Genomic DNA, 19,380 nt, shown 5'->3' with positions numbered 1-19,380 from the left:
TCTCCCGTGTGGCGAACAGGTCTATCTCTGGATGACCCCACTTTTGGAAGTACGGGTGGAGTACTGATGGATGCAACTCCCACTCGTGCATTTGGTGGCTGTACCTGCTGAGTAGGTCCGCCATCTGATTGTCCTTGCCCGGGAGGTGTTCTGCCATGAGGAAGACGTTCCTCTGAATGGCCCACTTCCACATGCTCAGAGCCAGATGAGACAGCTGCGGAGAGTGGGACCTCCCTGTTTCTGAATGTAGTACATGGCCGTCATGTTGTCCGTCCGGATCAACACGACCTTGTTGCACAGATGTACTTTGAAAGCTTTTAGTGCCATGAAGATTGCCATCAGTTCCGGAACATTGATGTGCATCTTCCGTTGCTGTTGCGTCCATAGGCCCTGCACAGTGTAATGGAGTACATGAGCTCCCCATCCCTGGAGAGAAGCGTCCGTCGTCAGGATGATATGTGGCACAGGCTCTTGGAACGGTTGTCCCTTGCAAAGGTTTCGTGGATTCCACCAATGCAGAGAGTTGTATGTCCGACTGCTCACCAACACTAGGTCTTTCAACTGCCCGTGAGCCTGAGTCCACTGACGTGCAAGGCACTCCTGAAGCGGTCGCATATGTAGTCTCGCGTGCGGGACTATGGAGATGCAGGAGGCCATCATGCCTATCAACTGCATAAACACTCGTGCTGGAAGCGAGTGTTGAGGTCTGAATTTTTGTATCAGCGATTGAATGCTGCTGACCCTCACTGAATTTGGCTGTGCTGTGGCTGCCAGAGTGTTTAACGTCGCACCCAGATACTGCCGTATATGGGCGGGCTGGAGGTGGGATTTTGGGTAATTCAGTGAGAATCCCAGATCGTGAAGGAGGTGAATGGTGTGGGACACGTGAGCGGCACACTGCTGGGCTGACTTCGCCTGGATGAGCCAGTCGTCCAGATAAGGGTAGACGTGGATGTTCCGTCTCCTTAGGTGCGCCGCCACTGTCGCTAGGCACTTTATGAACACCCTGGGTGCCGTGGTGACCCAGAAAGGCAAAACCTTGAACTGGTAATGTTGGTTTTGGATGGTGAACCGGAGGTATTTTTTGTGTGACGGGTGCAGCGGAATATGAAAATACGCATCCTTCAGATCTAAGAAAATCCCCCTGACTGAGCAACGGGAGTACTTGCTGCAGGGTCAGCATATGAAAGTGCTCCGATAGAATGTACTGATTGAGGGGTCTGAGGTCCAGTATAGGTCTGAGGGACCCATCCTTTTTTGGTATCAAGAAGTACAGTGAGTAAACTCCTGTGCCTCTTTCTTCCACAGGCACGAGCTCGATTGCCCCTTTTTGCAGCTTGAGCCACTGGCGGCCTGGATCAGAACGCACCCCGATATCTCTGGGATACCGTGGTCCCCGGGTTTCGAGGACCGGATATCGCTCTATGCGGACGACATCCTTCTGTATCTCTCCTCTCCATGCCATTCGCTCATAATGGCCTTTGAACTCTTGAGGACCTTCGGGACCCACTCGGGCCTGGTAATCAACTGGTCTAAATCCTCGTTGTATGTACTGTCCGGAGACACGCCGCGCCTCCCCCGTGGGTGCTCAATTCAGGTGGCCCAGCAGGGCTTTCGGTATTTGGGCATCTACGTGTCGCGGGACTCCCGAGCCCGGTACTCGCACAACCTCCTCCCGCCGTTGGAGCGATTGCGCCGGGACGTCGAAGGCTGGAAGAAGTTGCCGATCTCCCTGATGGGTAGAGCCGCACTTTTTAAGATGATGGCGCTGCCTCGCTTCTTGTATGCCCTGCAGAATACACAGGATCCCGTGCCGGCGAAATACTTTACGGATATCGAATCACTGCAGCGGGCGTTGCTCTGGGATGGTAGGCCGAGAATCTCGTTGGCTAAGTTGACTATACCAAGTTATGATGGGGGCATTGCCCTGCCTGACGTGAGGCGCTACTATTGGGCGTCCCAGCTGGCGGCAATTAATCATGGCCTCTACGGCCCGGCGGTCAACCCGGGCTACGCTATGGATCGGTGGCTAGTGGGAGATGGGAACTACTATAGAGCGTTGTACTCCGGATCTCTGGATCGGAAGCTGACAGGTCCCACTACGACGATGGTGCGTATATGGCGCACAATTACTAAAACTCTGGGCTGGCATAATAAGGTTACTATGGCCACTCCGCTGTTTGATTCGGATATACTGGGGAAGCTGTGGCATACTAAGGGCTTCGACAGGTGGGACACCATTGGGATTTCCAAGGTTGGGGACATGGTAGCCAGAGGACGGGTCAAGTCGTTTGAGGTGCTGCAGTCTGAATACCAACTGGCGGCGACGGAATACTTCCGACACGCCCAGCTTAGTCATGCCCTCTCTCCCTATGTAGCGGAAGGGGAGTCTATCCCTGAATCATCCCCCCTGGAAGATCGGGTGCTGGACGGCCATATGCCGGACAGCGCTATCTCTCTAACGTATAAAAAACTTATAAATGTAAGAGTGGATTTGCTGCTGTTTGAAATCCTGTGCCTCCTGGTAACACGTTTCCCGGCGCTGCTCTCCTGACCACGTTGCAGTGTCCCCGGTCCGAAACGGAGCTGTCAGGGCGGAGCTCCACCCCGGTCACCGCTCCGGCCTTCGGCAAAGGGAACGGCCGGGCCATTGTTCGTGGGGACGGCCGGAGGCTATTGCGATGGCGGCGGCCGCTGCGGAGAAGGAGGAGCTGGGACACCGGCCCCGGAGCTCGGCGCTGGTGTGATTCTCGCAGCAGCATTCTTCTTGCCAGCAGCCCAGCGCGATTCGAATGCAACATTGTGGCCGGCTCCTGCTTTTTGTATCCCGGCCCGGCTGCGAGGGTCCGGGACTGTTCCTTTGTGGCAATTTGTAGCAGCGGTCGCCATCTTCAGCAGCAGGCGCCCTGCTCCGGCCGGTGGATCTCCCAGCGCCACAGTTGCTCCTAGCACTCTCGCCTCTTCAGACTCGGCTGCCTTCACGATTTCTGCACCGCCGGGGTCTCACAGGTGGCTTCATGGATTGCCTGATGTCGATGGCTGATGCCGGGGGCTCGATCCCGAGGGCGCTCCATGGCAGACTACCCAAGATGGCGGACACAGCAGCACCTTCTGTTCTCCATCCACCGCTGAGGCTCTGTGATATCCTGGCGGCACTTGGGGACCTGAGATTGGCCATTCGTGATTCTGCTACCGATTTGGGGGCCCGGCTCGATGGGGCCCGGTTGGCTGGCCAAGATGACTCTCCAGAGCGGGGCGTTACGCCATACCCTGAGCCGACTGACGGAGGATTGCCCGAATTGGGGTGCGGATCGGTGGCGGAGGGACGTGTCCCGGGACCCGCTGCGGTACTCCTCGGTCCTTTTCTGGAGGAGTCTGACGACGTTGCCTCTCCTGGGCTGCCGGGGCTCGGGCCCCCGTCGCCGCCTCGCCCACTTCTTTTGTTCACGGGTACCATGGTGCCGGGCGCCCTCCTGGACTTGCTCTCTATGCACCGGCCGGCTGCTATCCTGGAACCTATACACCGTTCTGCCCCCTGGAGCTTTAGCCGTGGATTAGCGATGGTACGTCCCCTGGTTCCTTACAGCCAAGCGACGATCCAGTTTGCCTTGTCTCCTGCACCCCAACTTTCACGAAGGTCTCCAAGGTGGTCCATTTCGTCCATACTGGCTGCGCTGCGACTAGTTTCCATTGGGCTACGGATTCGAAGGGGACAAGGCTGAGGATGGGGACTTTCTTGCTGCACACCGGGACATATAAGATTGAGACTGGGACTTGTGATTGCTGGAGGTATGGGTTGTATGGGTGTTAGGGTGGGGCCGGGGGTTGGGTGGCCGCAGGTATTGACTATGTTTTGATCACATTCATCCTTGGCCCTCCTCCGATCAACCGTGACATTTTATTCTTTTCCTTGCTTTTCTCCTTCTCTTTGTCTATATTTCGGGTACTCTTTGGGGCGACAGACACTCTGCTAGGGGGGGGGGTAGGCCGTAGCCTCTGCATGTGTGTAGGGTGGGGGGTATATCTTCTTGTTGGTTTTTTCTTTCTATGGGCCTCATTTTTCTTTCTTCCTTCTTCCTTCCTCTCTTTTTCTTCCTGCACTTTTCTTCTGGCTAGATCTTTCATCGCTCCTTCCTTGGGTCTGTGGGTGGAGTGGGTGCTTTTGGGGTAGCGTTTTGTGATCGCCATTTGCTATGCTCTTCACTATCCTGATACCATTGAGTGCGATCGCTTGCCTGTTGAATAATGTTTGCTAGTCCTCCCTGAGACTGCTGCCCCGTATGAGTCCCACCTGCATTGCCCTGATTCATCTCCTCCCGGACCTGTTGCTATGGACTCACTTTGGATCTTTATTTTGCGATTAAACCCCATCATCCTGATTGGAATTAACTCTTTACTCTTATCTTCACTTTCGCTTTCACTTCTTCTTTCTTTCTCTTCCTTCTATATTTCGGGTTTACGGGGCGACAGACACTCTGCTAGAGGGGGGTAAGCCATAGCCTCTGCATGTGTGTAGGGTGGGGGGTTACTTATTAGTTGCGTTTTTCCTTTCTATGGTACCTTTTTTGCTCTTTTTGATTTTCCCTTCTTTCTTAGGCCCATGTCGGGAGTACTGGGGGGTGGGTGGTGATGGCAGTGGAGATGGGTTGCTGGATGGCTTCCTGTGGTCTTACTATCCTGTTGCCATCCTCTGGTCGGGACTTCCATGTTGTAAATCGATTTGCCGGATGTAGATGTTTTTGTCGAGTCCCGCCTACATGGACCTTGCCTATTTCTTTAGTTGTTTAAGTTCGGAGCAGTATGACCTGACTTTACTATTTGCGCAAACAAAATACTTTGAAAATTAACCTACATTGCTCCTGGGCCGAGGTATGACGGCGTTTACCAGTCTACTCTTACACTGCAGCCATTGACATGCCGCATTACCATGGCATCGTATTGTGTGCACCAGTGCCGAATGTGTGACCGTGGCCGGCCGGATGGTTGTGGGCCCGTATTTGTACTGTCTCTTAGCACAATAAAGGTTTTCAAAAAAAAAAAAAAAAAAAAAAAAAAGAGTGGATTTGCTGGTGCGACTGAGAGAGCTGTGGGTGCATGACGGTATAGAGGTGGATGACAAAGAGTGGCAATCGGCGATCTCCTCCCCTAGGGAGGTGGCCATATCGGCACGGCTCCGCCTGGTGCAGCTGAAGATACTGCACAGAGTGTATGTCACCGGCCCCAGACTTCTACGTATGGGGCTTTCTATGGACGGCATGTGCCGGCGGGGGTGTGGTATGCTTGGGACCTTCCTGCACATCATATGGGAATGTCCGGATGTGGCCCGATATTGGAAGCGTGTGCATGAGGTTATGGAAGAAGTGACTGGTGTGGCCCTGCCGGCAGAGGCCCGGAGATGCCTCCTCAACATCTGGGGCCCGACCGACTACAATGTTGCACAGACCCGCTGGATCATCCTGGGCAATATGGTGGCTAAGAGAGACATCGCCCAGAAATGGGGTGCGCCTGCTCCTCCCTCGCTCAGCCTATGGGAAACTAATATGGACTGGTGCATGCTGCGTGAAAAGACGGTGTATGTAGCCAGGGGTAAACCTAAAATGTGGAGATCTGTTTGGGGTGCCTGGAACTCTTATAGAGGTGATATTTGCGACCCCCCCGTTGAACTTGATCCCGAGATCCAGCTTTCCCCGTAGTGCCCCCTACCTGTGGTTCCAGATTGTTTATCCTGCGGTACTACTTCCCACATGCCTCATTGTTGCCATTATCAGTGTGTTACCTTGGGTGTGCAGCCCCCGACCTCCTACCGCCACGCAAGTCCGCTGTATCTGTGTTGTCCTCAGCCTACCCTCTCTTCCCTTCTGTTTCTCCCGTGCTTCCTGCACACTTCTTTTTCTTGGCCTTCTGGGCCCTTATACCTTATGGTTTACTTGTTTCAGATTTTGATGTTATTTAAAAAATTAAACCTGACTGCTCCTGCTTCTGGTATGGTACATGACCTATCCTATTGCCTTAATGCTGCCTGGCCTCCGGGATGTATGGCTGAATAGCGGTGTACTTTTTCCTATAAATAAAGGTTTTCCAAAAAAAAAAAAAGAAAAAAAAAAAGAATGGTGGTCTGTATCTCTGGCTTAAATCCCGAGATTCTGAGCCAGGCATGTCGTCTCAGCATGACGCTAGTGTTGACAGCTCTGGCCGCGGTGTCAGCCGCGTCCAGTGCACATTTAATAGAAGCATTGGATATTAGCTTCCCCTCTTGGATGAGCATCTCAGCTGCCTCTTTGTATTCGTCTGGCAGGTGCTGCAACAGGGTCTCCAGTGTATCATAGTGTGCCCTGTCATACCTCGCTAGAAGTGCTTGTGTATTTGAAATGCGCCAGATATTGGCCGCTAGAGCTGCCACCCTTTTCCCTGATGCCTCAAACACCTTAGATTCTTTATCTGGGGGAGGAGCATCACCCGTTGTTTGAGAATTAGCCCTCTTCCGGGCATTTGAAACAACAAGAGAGTCCAAAGGTAACTGTCCCTTGATGTAAGTAGGGTCAGTAGGTGCTGGTTTATACTTCTTCTCAATCCTAGGGTTTATCACCCTGGCTCTGGTAGGCTCTTTAAAGATCTCCCCAGCATGTTTTAAGACACCCTTCAACATAGGCAGAGTCTTGACAGTTCTCTCTGAGACGGAAAAGGTGTCAAAAAGAAAGTCCACTTCAATGGGGTCAGCATGGAGCTGGACGACATGATTTTTAGCCGCCCTTTCAATGAGGGCATTAAACGCCGCTGAATCCTCTGTAGGCAACGTTTTTACAGCATAGAGTTGAGTGTCTGGGGCAGAGTGAGGATCACCTGGGTCAGCACCAGCTGCCCAGGGTTCATTGGTATCTTCAGGGTCTGTGTAGACAGAATAGCTGTACTCATCATCATCATCACCTTCCCCAGCGTCTACGTCAGAGTAAGTGGGTGAGACATCATGGCCATGTGTAGAAAGTGGTTACACAAGAACAGGAGTTGAAGTGGAATCCTTTTTCTTTAAAGGAATTTTATAGGACTCCATTGGCTGTTCCGGGGCAATTTTCCGTTTATGGAGGGAAAGTCTGCCTGATTAAGTGTTCTTGTTGTTCTTCCAACGAAGAATGTCGATGCTTTAAGGTTGGGACCACAGTCGTCGACTTCGGCACCGAGGGCACCTTCTCGGGCACGCTGGCGCCCATCCTAGGAGTGAAAGCCTTCGGCGCCACTTTCGGAGGCAACGTGAAGTGAATGGGCGTCAACGCTATTTGAGGTTTCTCGACCGGCTTTGAAGGTGGAGGATCTTCGGGCCGACAGTCGAGGCCTTCTCCTTGATGCGCATTAGGGAGTCCGCCACCTGCTTGGAGAAAGCGGCGGACGGCCGCGCCGAGTCGACGGGATCCTTCGAGGCACCACTAGACGTGGACTCGTGGGTTGTGCCGCTTTTGGCCTTGTCATGTTGACGCGGAGTCTCGAGAACCTTTGGATCACCGAGTCCCTTGTTTGTGTCGACCACCTTCGGTGCCGAATTACTCGGTTCGACCACCTTGACCTTTGTCTTCGGCGTGGCAGACTTCGTCTCGACGCTCTTGACCTGTGTCTTCGGATCGACAACACCCTTCTGCTTCGTCGGTGCCGACGGCTCCGAGGCCTTCGATCCGACCAAAGTAATGCGCACTTTCGGTTTCGAGGGGGGCACCAGTGCTTTTGCTTGCGTCGAGACCGTTAGTTTTACTTTCGGTTTCGATTTTGCAGGGTGCGGCTCAATAGAAATGTCCGTAGCCGAGCCCGAAGGCGGGCCGTAGAACCCATTGTAAGATCTTGGGTAAGGCCTAGTGGCGATCCCTCGACCTGAGCCTTTTGAAGCTTTTCGGCCCCAATGTCAGTTTGAGTTAGCTCTTCGCTCGAGCAATCTTCCATGGCCCCAAAGGCCCCGTCGTCGTCTCCTACCTCGTCGACGACTTCTTCCACTTCGAACATTTCAGCGTCCGCGTCGTAGTTATAGTCGACCTCCGACACGGGATTCTACAGGTTTTCACCAACTTCCCGGTCAGCTCCCTCATCATCCCCGGCATCGAAGATGTCCACAGGCGCCAGTGCAGTTTGCTGGGCCTCCTGGCGCGCAGCGCGTCGATGCTTAAGCGTCTTCTTGGATCTAAAACGGGAACAAGCCATGCAAATAGCTTCATCATGATCCGGCGACAGACACTTGTTGCACACCGGGTGGACGTCGATTGTATTGTATTGTATTGTATGTGGATTTGTAGAGCGCGATTGCTGCCCGGGGGCGTCCAAGCGCTAAGAACCAACAGAGAGAGGGATGGTGCCGGGGGCCTTTACTGAGGGGAGTTGAAGAGGAATGTTTTAAGCTGTTTCCGGAATGAGGAGAGGTTGGGGTTGCCTCTCAGATGAAGGGGCAGGGTGTTCCATGTTTTGGAGGCATTGTGAGCGAAGGTCCTGCCGCCAGTTCTAGACTTCTTTATTCTGGGTGTTGTGGCCATGAAGGCCTGGTTTGATCGAAGATTCCTGGTAGGTTGGTAGTGAGAGACTAGGTTACGGGTGATGAGAGGGCCTGTTTTCCAGAAGGCCTGGTGGGCGATACACAGAACTTTGAATTGGATTCTTTGGCGAACTGGTAGCCAATGTAATTTGATCAGCCCGGCTTTGGCAGATTGACGAGGGAGCTGGAGTAGTGTGCCGACTGCGCAGTTCTGCACCCTTTGTAGTCTCCGCAATGTATATTCTGGGGCAGCGAGGTAGAGGGCGTTGTTCAAATTCAGGCGGGACTGGATCAGGCCCTGGATCGCTACCTGTTTGGCTTCCATGGGTAAAAGATGGAGAACCTTCCTTAACATCCTAAGGAGGCCAAAACCGGTAGCTGAGAGTTTAGTGGCTTGGGTGCCAAAAGACAGGGATCTGTCCAGCCATACCCCCAGGCTCTTGATGTTGTCCTTGGGGGCCGGGGGGGTGCATAGGCAGGGTGGCCATAGAGCGTTGAAAGATCTAGGGTCGGCAGGGCCCAGTAGCATTAGCTCTGTTTTATCCCCGTTCATTTAGAGTGATGAGGAGGACATCCAGCTCTTTACCTCCTCTAGACATTTTCTGAGCCTTCCTCTTTTTGGCATGTTAGCTTCCTGCGCCAATGAGACCACCAGCTGAGTGTCTTCAGCGTAGGAAATGATCTTAACACCGAACTGACGGACAACCTCAGCCAGTGGCCTCATGCAAATGTTGAAGAGCGCCGGGCTTAATGAGGAGCCTTGTGGTACTCCGCATCTTAATGGTCTGCTGGTAGATGATGATTCACCGTCGAATACCCGGAAGGATCTGTCCTTCAAGAAGGACTTGAACCAAAGCCAAGCTTTGTCTTTTATGCCGATATTAGCCATACGGTCCAGCAGTATGTCATGGCTGACCGCGTCGAAGGCCGCGCTTAGGTCAAGGAGGATCACTGCCACTGATCCTCCTTGGTCCAGGATGGTTCTGGGTTCCTCAGTGACCATGAGGAGCGCGGTTTCGGTGCTATGTATTGGTCTGAAGCCTGTTTGAGTGGGGTCTAATAAATGGTGGTTTTCTAGGTAAACGACCAGTTGGCCGTTGATATGTCTCTCTAGGATTTTGCTCAGCCAGGGCAGTAGAGAGATTGGCCGATAATTGCTAAGGTCTGAGGGGTCCAGGCTAGGTTTCTTTAATAGGGCTCGAACCATGGCTCGTTTCCATTCCGGCGGGACTATACCGGTAGCGATGGAAGAGTTTAGGAGGTCCATTATGATGGGCAGGGTGACTTGGGAAGCTGGCATAACGATGTCTGGCGGGGCTGGGTCGTCAGGGGAGCCTGATTTGACTCTCCGAGCCACGGATTCCAAAGTCGTAAGATTGAGGGGGGGGGGGGGGGGAGTGGTCCAGTATGGGAAGAGGCTGAGGCATAGGGGCTGTCAGAGTAGAAATGATCTGAGTTGGAGAAGTGGTGGGCACGGAAGGGAAGGATTCATAGATGTTAGTGATTTTTTGGAGGAAGAAGTCTGCCATCTTGTTGCAGTGTTCTGTGGATTTGGTCTCAGACAGACTAGGTGGCAGTTTAGTGAGATTTTTCACGATTTGGAAAATTTCTCTAGGTTTCGATTTGGCTGAGATGATTTTTTTAGAAAAGTATGCTGCTTGGCTGGCTGTGATTTGTTCTTTGTATTCTTTAAGTAGCTTTCGGTATTGAGTTTTATTTTCTGGTGAGGAATCCAGACGCCATTTCCTTTCAGCTTGCCTACATTGGCGTTTCTTTGCCCTAAGGGATTCTGAATACCAGGGGGCGGATTTGTGGGAACGTTTAGTTGTGGTTATTCTTTTGGGAAGGGAGTGGTCAAGTGATTGGGTGATCCATTCTTCGTATGTCTGGTTTGCAAGGCATGGATCCTCGTTATGAGGTGGGTTGCTGGCCAGTTTGGTGATCCATTTTTCAGTTGAAAGGCGAGACCAAGGTCTGGCTATTCTTACTGTGGGTCTGACGGCTACGGGCCTAGGTGTGAACCAAGATAAGGGGACTAATAGATGGTCAGTCCATGCAAGGGGGATGGGTAAGCCCGTTTTCAGGTTAGGACAGTTGCTGAATACTGGATCCAGCAGGTGACCTTGAACGTGGGTAGGGGAGCTGACCGATTGGTGTCGATGTGGGGATACTTGGAGTTGCACATGGGACATCTCTTGAACGGGCTCCGTTCCATGATGATCAGTCGATAGGGTCTGTGGCGTCGACTGGGCCCTCCGCGCCGAAAGCACGCGGTTCTCTGGAATCCGGCTCGGAACCGAGCTGGAAGAATCAGGCACCGAACGCAAGACTATACCGACAAAGAAAAATAAAGGCCTTTTGGCCTTAAGAAAGTTTTTATCGATTCCCACTAGAGTGAACCAATATACATCCGAACCCAATGGCGGAAAAAAACTATCTGAGGATGGAGTCGATGCCCATGCGCACTGTAGTCCAGGGGAGGAGCCACCTATCTCGTGATACTTCGAAGACTCTTCCAGGACAACAATGTGCGATCATCCGGACCCAACACTAGGCGGCGATCTATGCACAGATATGAATTCAGCAGCCCACATGCCTCGAACAATACCAATCACTGGAGTTTGGTTCCTCATTTATACTCAAGCAGGCAGTGAGGTGCAGCCAGAAGTGGTGTGCCAATCCGCAAGTATCGCTAGTTGTTTTCTTACCTTTGAACTGAAGTACTCCAGGATCTACACTACTGGGAGAATTCAGTTGGTGGGAATCTGAGGAGAGAATACCAAGGAAACAGACCATGATTTGGGTGCGATACCAGTGAGAAAATCCGATTTCGACAAATATAGCTACTAACAATTTATAAATTAGAGTTCCACTGCGCACATTCATCATGCCTAGCCGTGACGAAAATCTGAATAGTGCATTGAACAAGCCTTCCAGTAAGGAGGCCAAGGTGTGCATGGAAAGGCTTTCGGCAGGAAATTTGTACAAGTGTGTGACACTCTGACTGACCCTGATGTAAATGCAATCATGAAGTATTATCGGATATTCCTACTGGTATAAAAACATATAACATGTTTCATGCTAGATTACTTCTGTAGTACATACAAATACCCTGTTTCCCAAGGGAACAGCCTTAAAGTTAGGCGCCCAGAAGGGCTCATACAGCCTAGTCTCGCTCGCTTCCCTGCGGCAGTGATCTGTGTCCCTTCTAACCAGTGGCCATTCATTATTCACCTGGACCCTGGTAGGCCTTTCACTAAAGCTAAATACTTTTTGCAGAGGTGAAGATACCTTTAGGGCAATGTATTTATTGTGATAAAGATTCTCAACTGTAACAGTGCTTCACCAGATTGGGGATCTTCCTATTCATGTCTTAATCCAGATCACCCCTGGTGGTACAATAAATAACCCAAGAAACAGCTTAAGCTAGACAAACATGTCCAACGTGTAGTTGCTCAAAGGACCCCTCTTCAGTTTGAACGCTCATTTTATAATATTGGGCTATCACTACGATTGATCCAAAAATCATGTCATAGCTTCACCAAAAAGTTTTCTGCTGGAGCAATAGCGTGTTACACTTTTCTAAAGATTACATACAGGACATAAAAATGGCTCTGGGTAAGTGTTTGCTTTGGGTACTGCTGCATCCTTACACATGGGCTTCAGCTGGTTGATGAGTTCCTCCTTTGACCACTTGAGCCACTCCTTCCGGTCACTGTTGATGGAGCAGAGGATCGGCCCGCAGATCTTGCCGCAGTCCTCAATGGCTGGGACATTGAGGTAGTGGACTAACACAATGTCTGGATTCTGTACCATGGAAACAGAGAAGAGTCCGTGAAAAACAGTGAAATACAAAGACATAACACACTAACAGCCTCCTCACATGAGTATTATTTCTATTATGCTGCAAATGAGTTGTAATGACATCCCTGATTTACCTGGGCAATACCAGTTAAGTAAAGCTTATAGTCTCTGGCACTTCATGTTCATTTTATCTAAGCAGTATTGGCATGTGGAGAAGATATTGGGACTGTGGTCCCAGACGTAATCCAAGCATACTAACTCACCCCTAGCCAGTACCTACATGTGAATGCTCCCGTCCTGAGCTAATACTGCTATAATCAAGCATTTCCTTTCTGTAGAACAAGTTGATTACCTTCGGTAACAATATATCTGTAAGAAACATTAGTTAGTTATAGATTCCTTACCTTAGAATTATCCCCAGGTGTCAGACTGGATCCGGAAAGTGTTTTGTTTAGCAGTACCTCTGCGTGTCGAAAGTTGGCGTTGGCGGGCTCTGCATCGGTCGTTGGCGTCATGGTCGCCGGGATGACATTGTGGCAGTTACTTAGACGCCGCCCAAGCACGCTGACGTCAGTTCTGTACACGACTTTCCACGCCAGAAACGCAGAGCCATGCAAGACAAGACACTGACCACTAGTGCACACAACTAGGGCCCGAAAGAATATCCTTAACCCTAGAAAACAGTTTGCAGAACGGGGAGGATAGGTGGGGCGGTAAGGAATCTATAACTAACTAATGTTTCTTACGGATATATAGTTACCGTAGGTAAGTAACAGGTTCATCTGAAAGAAACACTTTAGTTATAGATTCCTTACCTTAGAATAGATACCCCAGCATAGATACCCCAGCAATACCAACCCCGGAGGTGGGACGGCAAACCAAGATCACACCAGAAAGTCCTGGAGAACAGAACGGCCAAAGAAGCCATCTCTCCGGACTTGACTGTCAAGGCAGTAGTGTTTGGTAAATGGGTGCAACGAAGCCCACGCAGCAGCCTGACATATGTCATTGAGAGGCACTCCTCGCTCCAAAGCAGTAGTTGCTGCTGTCGACCTGGTGGAATGGGTGCGCACCCCCACCGGAGGCACCTTCTTTGCCAGAGAATAACAGGATTTGATACACAAAACAACTCATCTGGAGATAGTCCGCTTGTGTACGGCTCGGCCTTTCTTAGCGCCCATGTAGCCAAGAAAGAGCTGGTCATCCACCCGGAACTGTTTGGTGCAATCCAGATAAAAGGTGAGCGCACATTTTGGGTCCAGACAGTGGAGCCTCTCCTCCTCTTTGGAAGGATGCGGAGGCGTTAAGAAGGTGGGCAAAGTAATGGTCTGCCCGATGTGAAAGGCAGTTACAATCTTGGGCAGGGAGGATGGGCGAGTCCGGAGAACCACCTTGTTTGGATGGACAGACAGGAAAAGAGGCTTGGAGGAAATGGCCCGGAGCTCACTCACTCTCCTGGAAGATGTGATGGCTACCAGGAATGCAGTTTTAAGCGTCAGAAGGCTTAAGGACAGTTGTGAAGCGGCTCAAAGGGAGCACACATTAAATAAGTTAAGACTAGATTCAAGTCCCACTGAGGTATTATGAAGGGTATGGGTGGAACTGTACGCGTAATGCCTTTTAAGAAACAATTGGCAACCAGGGACTTGAAAGGAGAAGGCTGATCTGGAAGCCGAAGGAAGGCAGAGATGGCCGAAAGATAGCCCTTGATAGTGCCCAGAGCAGATACCTGCTGGGCTAAAGAAAGGAGAAAAAAGAGAACATCAGAAAGAGGAGCAGAAAGGGGATCCACAGCCTTTGCTGTGCACCATGCCACAAATTTGTTCCACCAGCAGGCGTATACCGTCTTAGTGGAGGGACGCCTGGCTGCCACAATCTTTGGGAGGCAGGTCAAATCACGTCAACTGGAGCTGCTCAATCTCCATGGAAGGAGGAGGAGACTGGACAAGTTCAGGTGGAGGACCGTTGTAGGAGAGTAGGGTCTGCAATCCTATGATCACCCCAGATTTTTGCTTTTTGCTTCACTGGTTTACGACTTCTCTGGCTGTGGGCCTGCTAATCAGACCCACAGCCTTGCTGTTCTCTCACTAAATTGACACGTGTACCTTAGGTGCATTTACCAATTGGTACTGGGCCACCTTATCAGACCCTGTAACTCAGGCCATAGGTGTACCCAGGGCCTACCAGGGGCTGCAGCATGTATTATGCCACCCCTGGCTAGCCATCTAAATCTGACACAACTGGCTGCACGACAGCTGGGGCAAGGTGGTGTAAGCACCCTTTGCTTTAGATATAGTATACCTATATCTAACCCTAAAATGGACACCCGTATTCCTATCAGTCACTCCTATGGCAGGCCTTGACAATCCTGAAGGCAGAGTGCTTGGAATCGTGTGAGATGGTGCTCTGGCATGAGCTGAGCCCGTTTGCAGCGTGCGGAACCAAGTCCTAATAGCTGTTCCATGATAACGCATACCATATACTCTTAAGTGCATTATAATCCTCGCGGTTATATGCTAACTCTGGTATCGCTTTATCAAAACATGTCGAGTAAAGTGTCATACGAATTGGAATACTAACCCCTCGCCAATTCTGGCGACGGGGTTAGCATTCCACCCTTCTAGAGGGACACGACATGTATGTAACTGTGAACCCCGGTTAAAGTTAACTCAAGCCTCAGCATCACAAAATGGATGCTGCCACCACAGGCACAAGTCTGACCTTCTGCTGCTGGGAGTCCTTCCAGCGAGGGAGGCTTGGACAAAGGGGTTCCTGTCAGGGGCGGTGCTAGCACCATCCCAGACAGGGTTTTGTATATCCTGGGTAGGCAGGGCTTTCGAGGAAGGTGACTGCAAGTGGCACCCCGGTGCTCACTATGCATAGGCCGGCTAGAACCAGTTCCAGGGGCACACCAGCCCCTGAGCTGGGGAAAGTCCGGCATGGGACAGGGGTGTAACCACCCCCCTTCCTGGTCCCACCCATGGGCAGGACCTAGTCGCGTGCCAGCCCCTTTTCCTAGTATAAAGATAGGAGCGGGCCCCCTTCCAAATGAGATCATCTTTGAATCCTGAAACTACTTTCTACGAAAGGAACTCAAGACTTCTTCCTAAGATTTCTCCCTTGTGACTAAGGAGTAGCCACCCTGCACCGGCAGGCACCATCTAAGAACACTGCGGTTTGCTGCACGTCCTTCCTCCGGAATCCGACCGACCAGCACGACGAGACCCGGCTTCCCTGGCACCTCTGACCTCTACCTACATCATCAGCCCAGCTGAGATCCGTGGGTGTGACGAGACCTCGAGGGACCGGCCATCTTCAGAACTGCATGACGCTTATCCAGCACGACCGCCGAGGGATCCTCGAGTGAGTGCTTTGGGGTTCGAGAAGCCTTAACCCTGAGCAGCTCCAGCACCGAAGTCCAGCCCCCCAGCATCCACCAGATCTGCGTGGGGCCCTTCTGCTCTTTGCTGCTCACCGCGTTGTCCGGCTACTTGCCTGCTGGCTTGTGGCCCTCTTGGCGATTTACCCACTCCATCGGAATGAGCTAGAAATCTAGGGGTTCTCATCGATAGGGATCTGTCGATGAAAGACCAGGTCAATAAAGTTTCAGCCACCTGCTTTACTATCCTAAGATGGCTGAGAAAAATCTTTTGGATTCTGCCATCCGACACCCAAAGATCTGTTGTGACGGCCCTGGTGACCTCCAGATTGGACTACAGTAATGTGCTCTATCTGGGGGTTACCAGGGCGATCCTGCGTCGTCTCCAATTGGTTCAGAATGCTGCTGCTCGGCTCCTGTGTGGATGCCGGAAATATGATCCAATTACGGAACGCATTAAGCAACTTCACTGGCTTAATATTGACAACCGGGTAAAATTTAAGGCACTATGCTTCATGCATAAGATTAAAATTGAAGCCGCTCCCATTTATCTTCAAGCACTCGTCAAGCCTTATTTACCCGCACGCTCACTTCGCTCTTCTTCCCAACATCTGTTCTGCGTACCTAGTTTCAGGCTTTCTAGAGTGGGTGGCCGTTCCTTTGCTGTACTGGGACCCAAACTATGGAACTCTCTTCCCCTGGACCTACGAATGGAGCAGTGCCATCTCCGTTTCCGAAAAGCCTTAAAGACCTGGCTTTTTGCCCAATAATCTTTTTCTTCAGGATCAATTATGCTGTTTATTGTCAATTAGCGCCGGGAAACCCTTACGGGTAGCTGTCGCGCTCTATAAGATTAATAAATAAATAAATAAAAATAAATTGACGACGCTCCACAACGACAACACCGCTGGTCTGGTTGCTCCAGACTGGCCCTTGCTCCCCTCCAACAGAGGAGCACCCCGGACCCTCCTGGTCCACTCCAGACGCCATTTTAAGTCCACCGCGTGGGCTTGCATTTGCCAAGACTTGTTGCCCCAATCCTGGGTCCAGCGACGCCGACAGCAGATACTTTCGTGAGACAGTTCACACCTCCATCCTGGTCGCCGACAACGCCTCCTGGTCCGAGAGACTGCAGAGCCCAGCGTCGCCCACTCACCTGGTCGAGGTGACTCCATCCGGTGCCATCCTGGTGCCCATCTGATCACTGGCTAGTGATTCAGGACTTGGTCCCCTCTGCTTACAGGTGTCCTCCATCATCGATCCAGGCTTGGATCCATCCGAATCTCTTCACTGGTCGCCTGCCAGCAACTTCTTCTTTCAGGCTCCATAGACTGCAACGAGGATTCCCGACTTCTTTTCAGACCTATGCAGCCGCAACCCCTGGGCTAGGTAACCTCAGCATTTCGGTGCCCAGCATAGCCTCACTATCCAAGGGTCCAGATCCTTTTTCGTTTCAGCTCTACCTAGTCGGATTCGTCCGATAACACTAACTTTACGAAATCTAGCATCCATAGACTTTGTCCCGCATCCCGCGTGAGAGTGCACACTCTGCACCCGATCCCCCTAGGCCTCCTGCTAGTAATCTGAAGGTTCAGTAGTCAAGTCCTAGCGATTCTAAAGTCTATTAGAGTAGTACGTACCTGCTAGTAATTTCGCATTCCACTTTTAGAGTATTTGGTTTTTCGTGCCCTCTCGGGCATTTGTGTAAATTGTGCGACTTTGCGTATTTTCTTAAGAGCTTTGTATTGTGCTTAGCACCCTGTCCTCATAAAGAGTCCAGGGTTGTTGTGTTCTAAATAAATATACTTTATTTTCATAACAACTTGTGTGGTGTCCTTTCACTTGGTGTTCAAGGGGTATATGTGATAGTATAACAGCTGGCTTAACACGCCCTCTAGAGTTTAGCCTAAAGACTGCTCTTGTCCATGCTACTAGGATAGCTGGTCTACGGTTGACTTACAACCAATCACCATAAGGGTTGTTTGGACTGATACAAAGTGCTCACTAGAATAGTGAACATTATATATCAGGCCAACTTCTCACACAAGAGATAACAGATGATGTGCTGAATAGTAGCATCTGGTGGGTTGATCTTGTTGTGCTTCCACTTTGCCGCATAGCATGCCCTTGCTGTAGGGCGGCTGGCCTCTTTGATAATGTTTATACAGCCTGGCGGGAGATCAAGGTAGCCAAACTGTAAGATTTCAGGAGCCAGATTGCAAGGTTGAATTGTTTGGGGTCTGGGTGTCTTATATCTCCATGGTTCTGAGTAAGAAGTTTGGGTGAGAGGTGTAGCTTTTGATGAGGAACTACTGATAGTTCCAACAGAGTTGTGAACGTCTTGCCCATGTTGAAGCAACTAGGATCATTGTGAGGGAGTGTTGTTTGAGTTTCTTCAGCACTACCGGAATGAGTGGGGGAGGCGGAAAAGCGTAAGCAAATTTGCCCGACCAATTCATCCAGAGCGCATTGCCTTTGGACAATGGGTGTGGATAACTGGACGCGAAGTTTGGTCATTTTGCATTTAGGTGTGTGGCGAAAATATCTATTTCTGGGTGTCGCCACATGTGAAAGAATGGAAGAAGAACTTGAGGATGAAGTTCCCATTCAAGGATCTGTTGTGCTTGATGGCTGAGCAGAACCGCTATTTGATTGTGTACCCCTGGTTGATGTTCTGCCCGGAAGTATATTTTTTTGCGGAATTGGCCATCTCCATATGCTTTGAGCTAGGTTTGATAGCTGTAGGGAGTATGTCCCCCCTTGCTTTTGTATGTAATACATTGCTGTCATGTCTGTACAAATTAGGACAGCTTTGCCTAGAAGGTGCAGTTGAAAAGATTTCAATGCTAGGAAGATTGCGAACAATTCCAGGTAGTTGATGTGAAATAGTTTTTGTTGGGGGGTCCAGATACCTTGAATGGCATGGGTTTGAAGAGGAGCTCCCCAGCCGGTGAGCGATGCATCTGTTAGCACTATCTGTGGGACTGGCTTGAGGAACGACCACCCTTTGGAAAGGTTCTGTGTGTTCCACCATTGCAGAGAGCGATGGGTGCAGTCATCCACCAACACCAGATCTGTTAGCTGACCTTGACTCTGGTTCCACTGATGTGCTAGGCACGCTTGTAGTGGATGCATTTGTAGTTTTGCATTGGAACGAGAAAGATGCAAGAGGCCATCATCCCTATTAGTTGCATGAACACACGCGCTGGTAGCGAGTGTTGTGGCTGAAACTTTTTGAGCTAGTGTTTGTATTGCTGTTATTCTGACTTGGTTGGGATATGCTAGAGCTGTTGAAGTATTTAGTGTGGCTCCTGGATATTGTTCTATTGTGGACAGTTGGAGATAGGATTTGTCCAGACTTACTGTGAATCCCAGACTGTGAAGCAGTTGTATTGTACTGAGTGTGTGTTGAACACAGCTGTTGTGGGATTTTGCTTTTATTAGCCAGTCGTCCAAATAAGGGAAGACATGAATTTGCTGTCTTCTCAAATGTGCTGCAACCACTGCGAGGCACTTGGTGAAAACCCTGGGTGCCGTGGTGATCCCGAATAGTAGAACTTTGAACTGGTAGTGTTGCCCATCTACCACTAACTTGAGACATTTCCTATGAGCGGGATGAATGGGAATGTGGAAGTAGGCGTCATTTAGACCTAGAGTGGAGAGAAAGTCGCCTTGCTGAAGTAGTGGAAGAACT

At 50.8% G+C, this 19,380-nt stretch overlaps 1 protein-coding gene across 4 annotated transcripts in view; it reads right to left on the bottom strand.

The window, feature by feature from the left end:
• CAMTA2 (calmodulin binding transcription activator 2) overlaps nucleotides 1-19,380 on the bottom strand; it is an 897,177-nt gene that overhangs the window by 556,038 nt on the left and 321,759 nt on the right. For all 4 annotated transcript variants that reach the window (XM_086946206.1, XM_086946207.1, XM_086946208.1 and 1 more), the window contains exon 7: nucleotides 12,157-12,310. In XM_086946206.1, the coding sequence (XP_086802332.1) occupies nucleotides 12,157-12,310 (154 nt within the window). The remainder of the gene's footprint in view (nucleotides 1-12,156; nucleotides 12,311-19,380) is intronic.

This window comes from Lissotriton vulgaris, chromosome 12 (assembly GCF_964263255.1).
Source record: "Lissotriton vulgaris chromosome 12, aLisVul1.2, whole genome shotgun sequence".
Lineage (NCBI taxonomy): Eukaryota > Metazoa > Chordata > Amphibia > Caudata > Salamandridae > Lissotriton > Lissotriton vulgaris.
The sequence above is the reverse complement of the archived record's forward strand: the minus strand, read 5'-3'. Positions and strand labels throughout refer to the sequence as shown.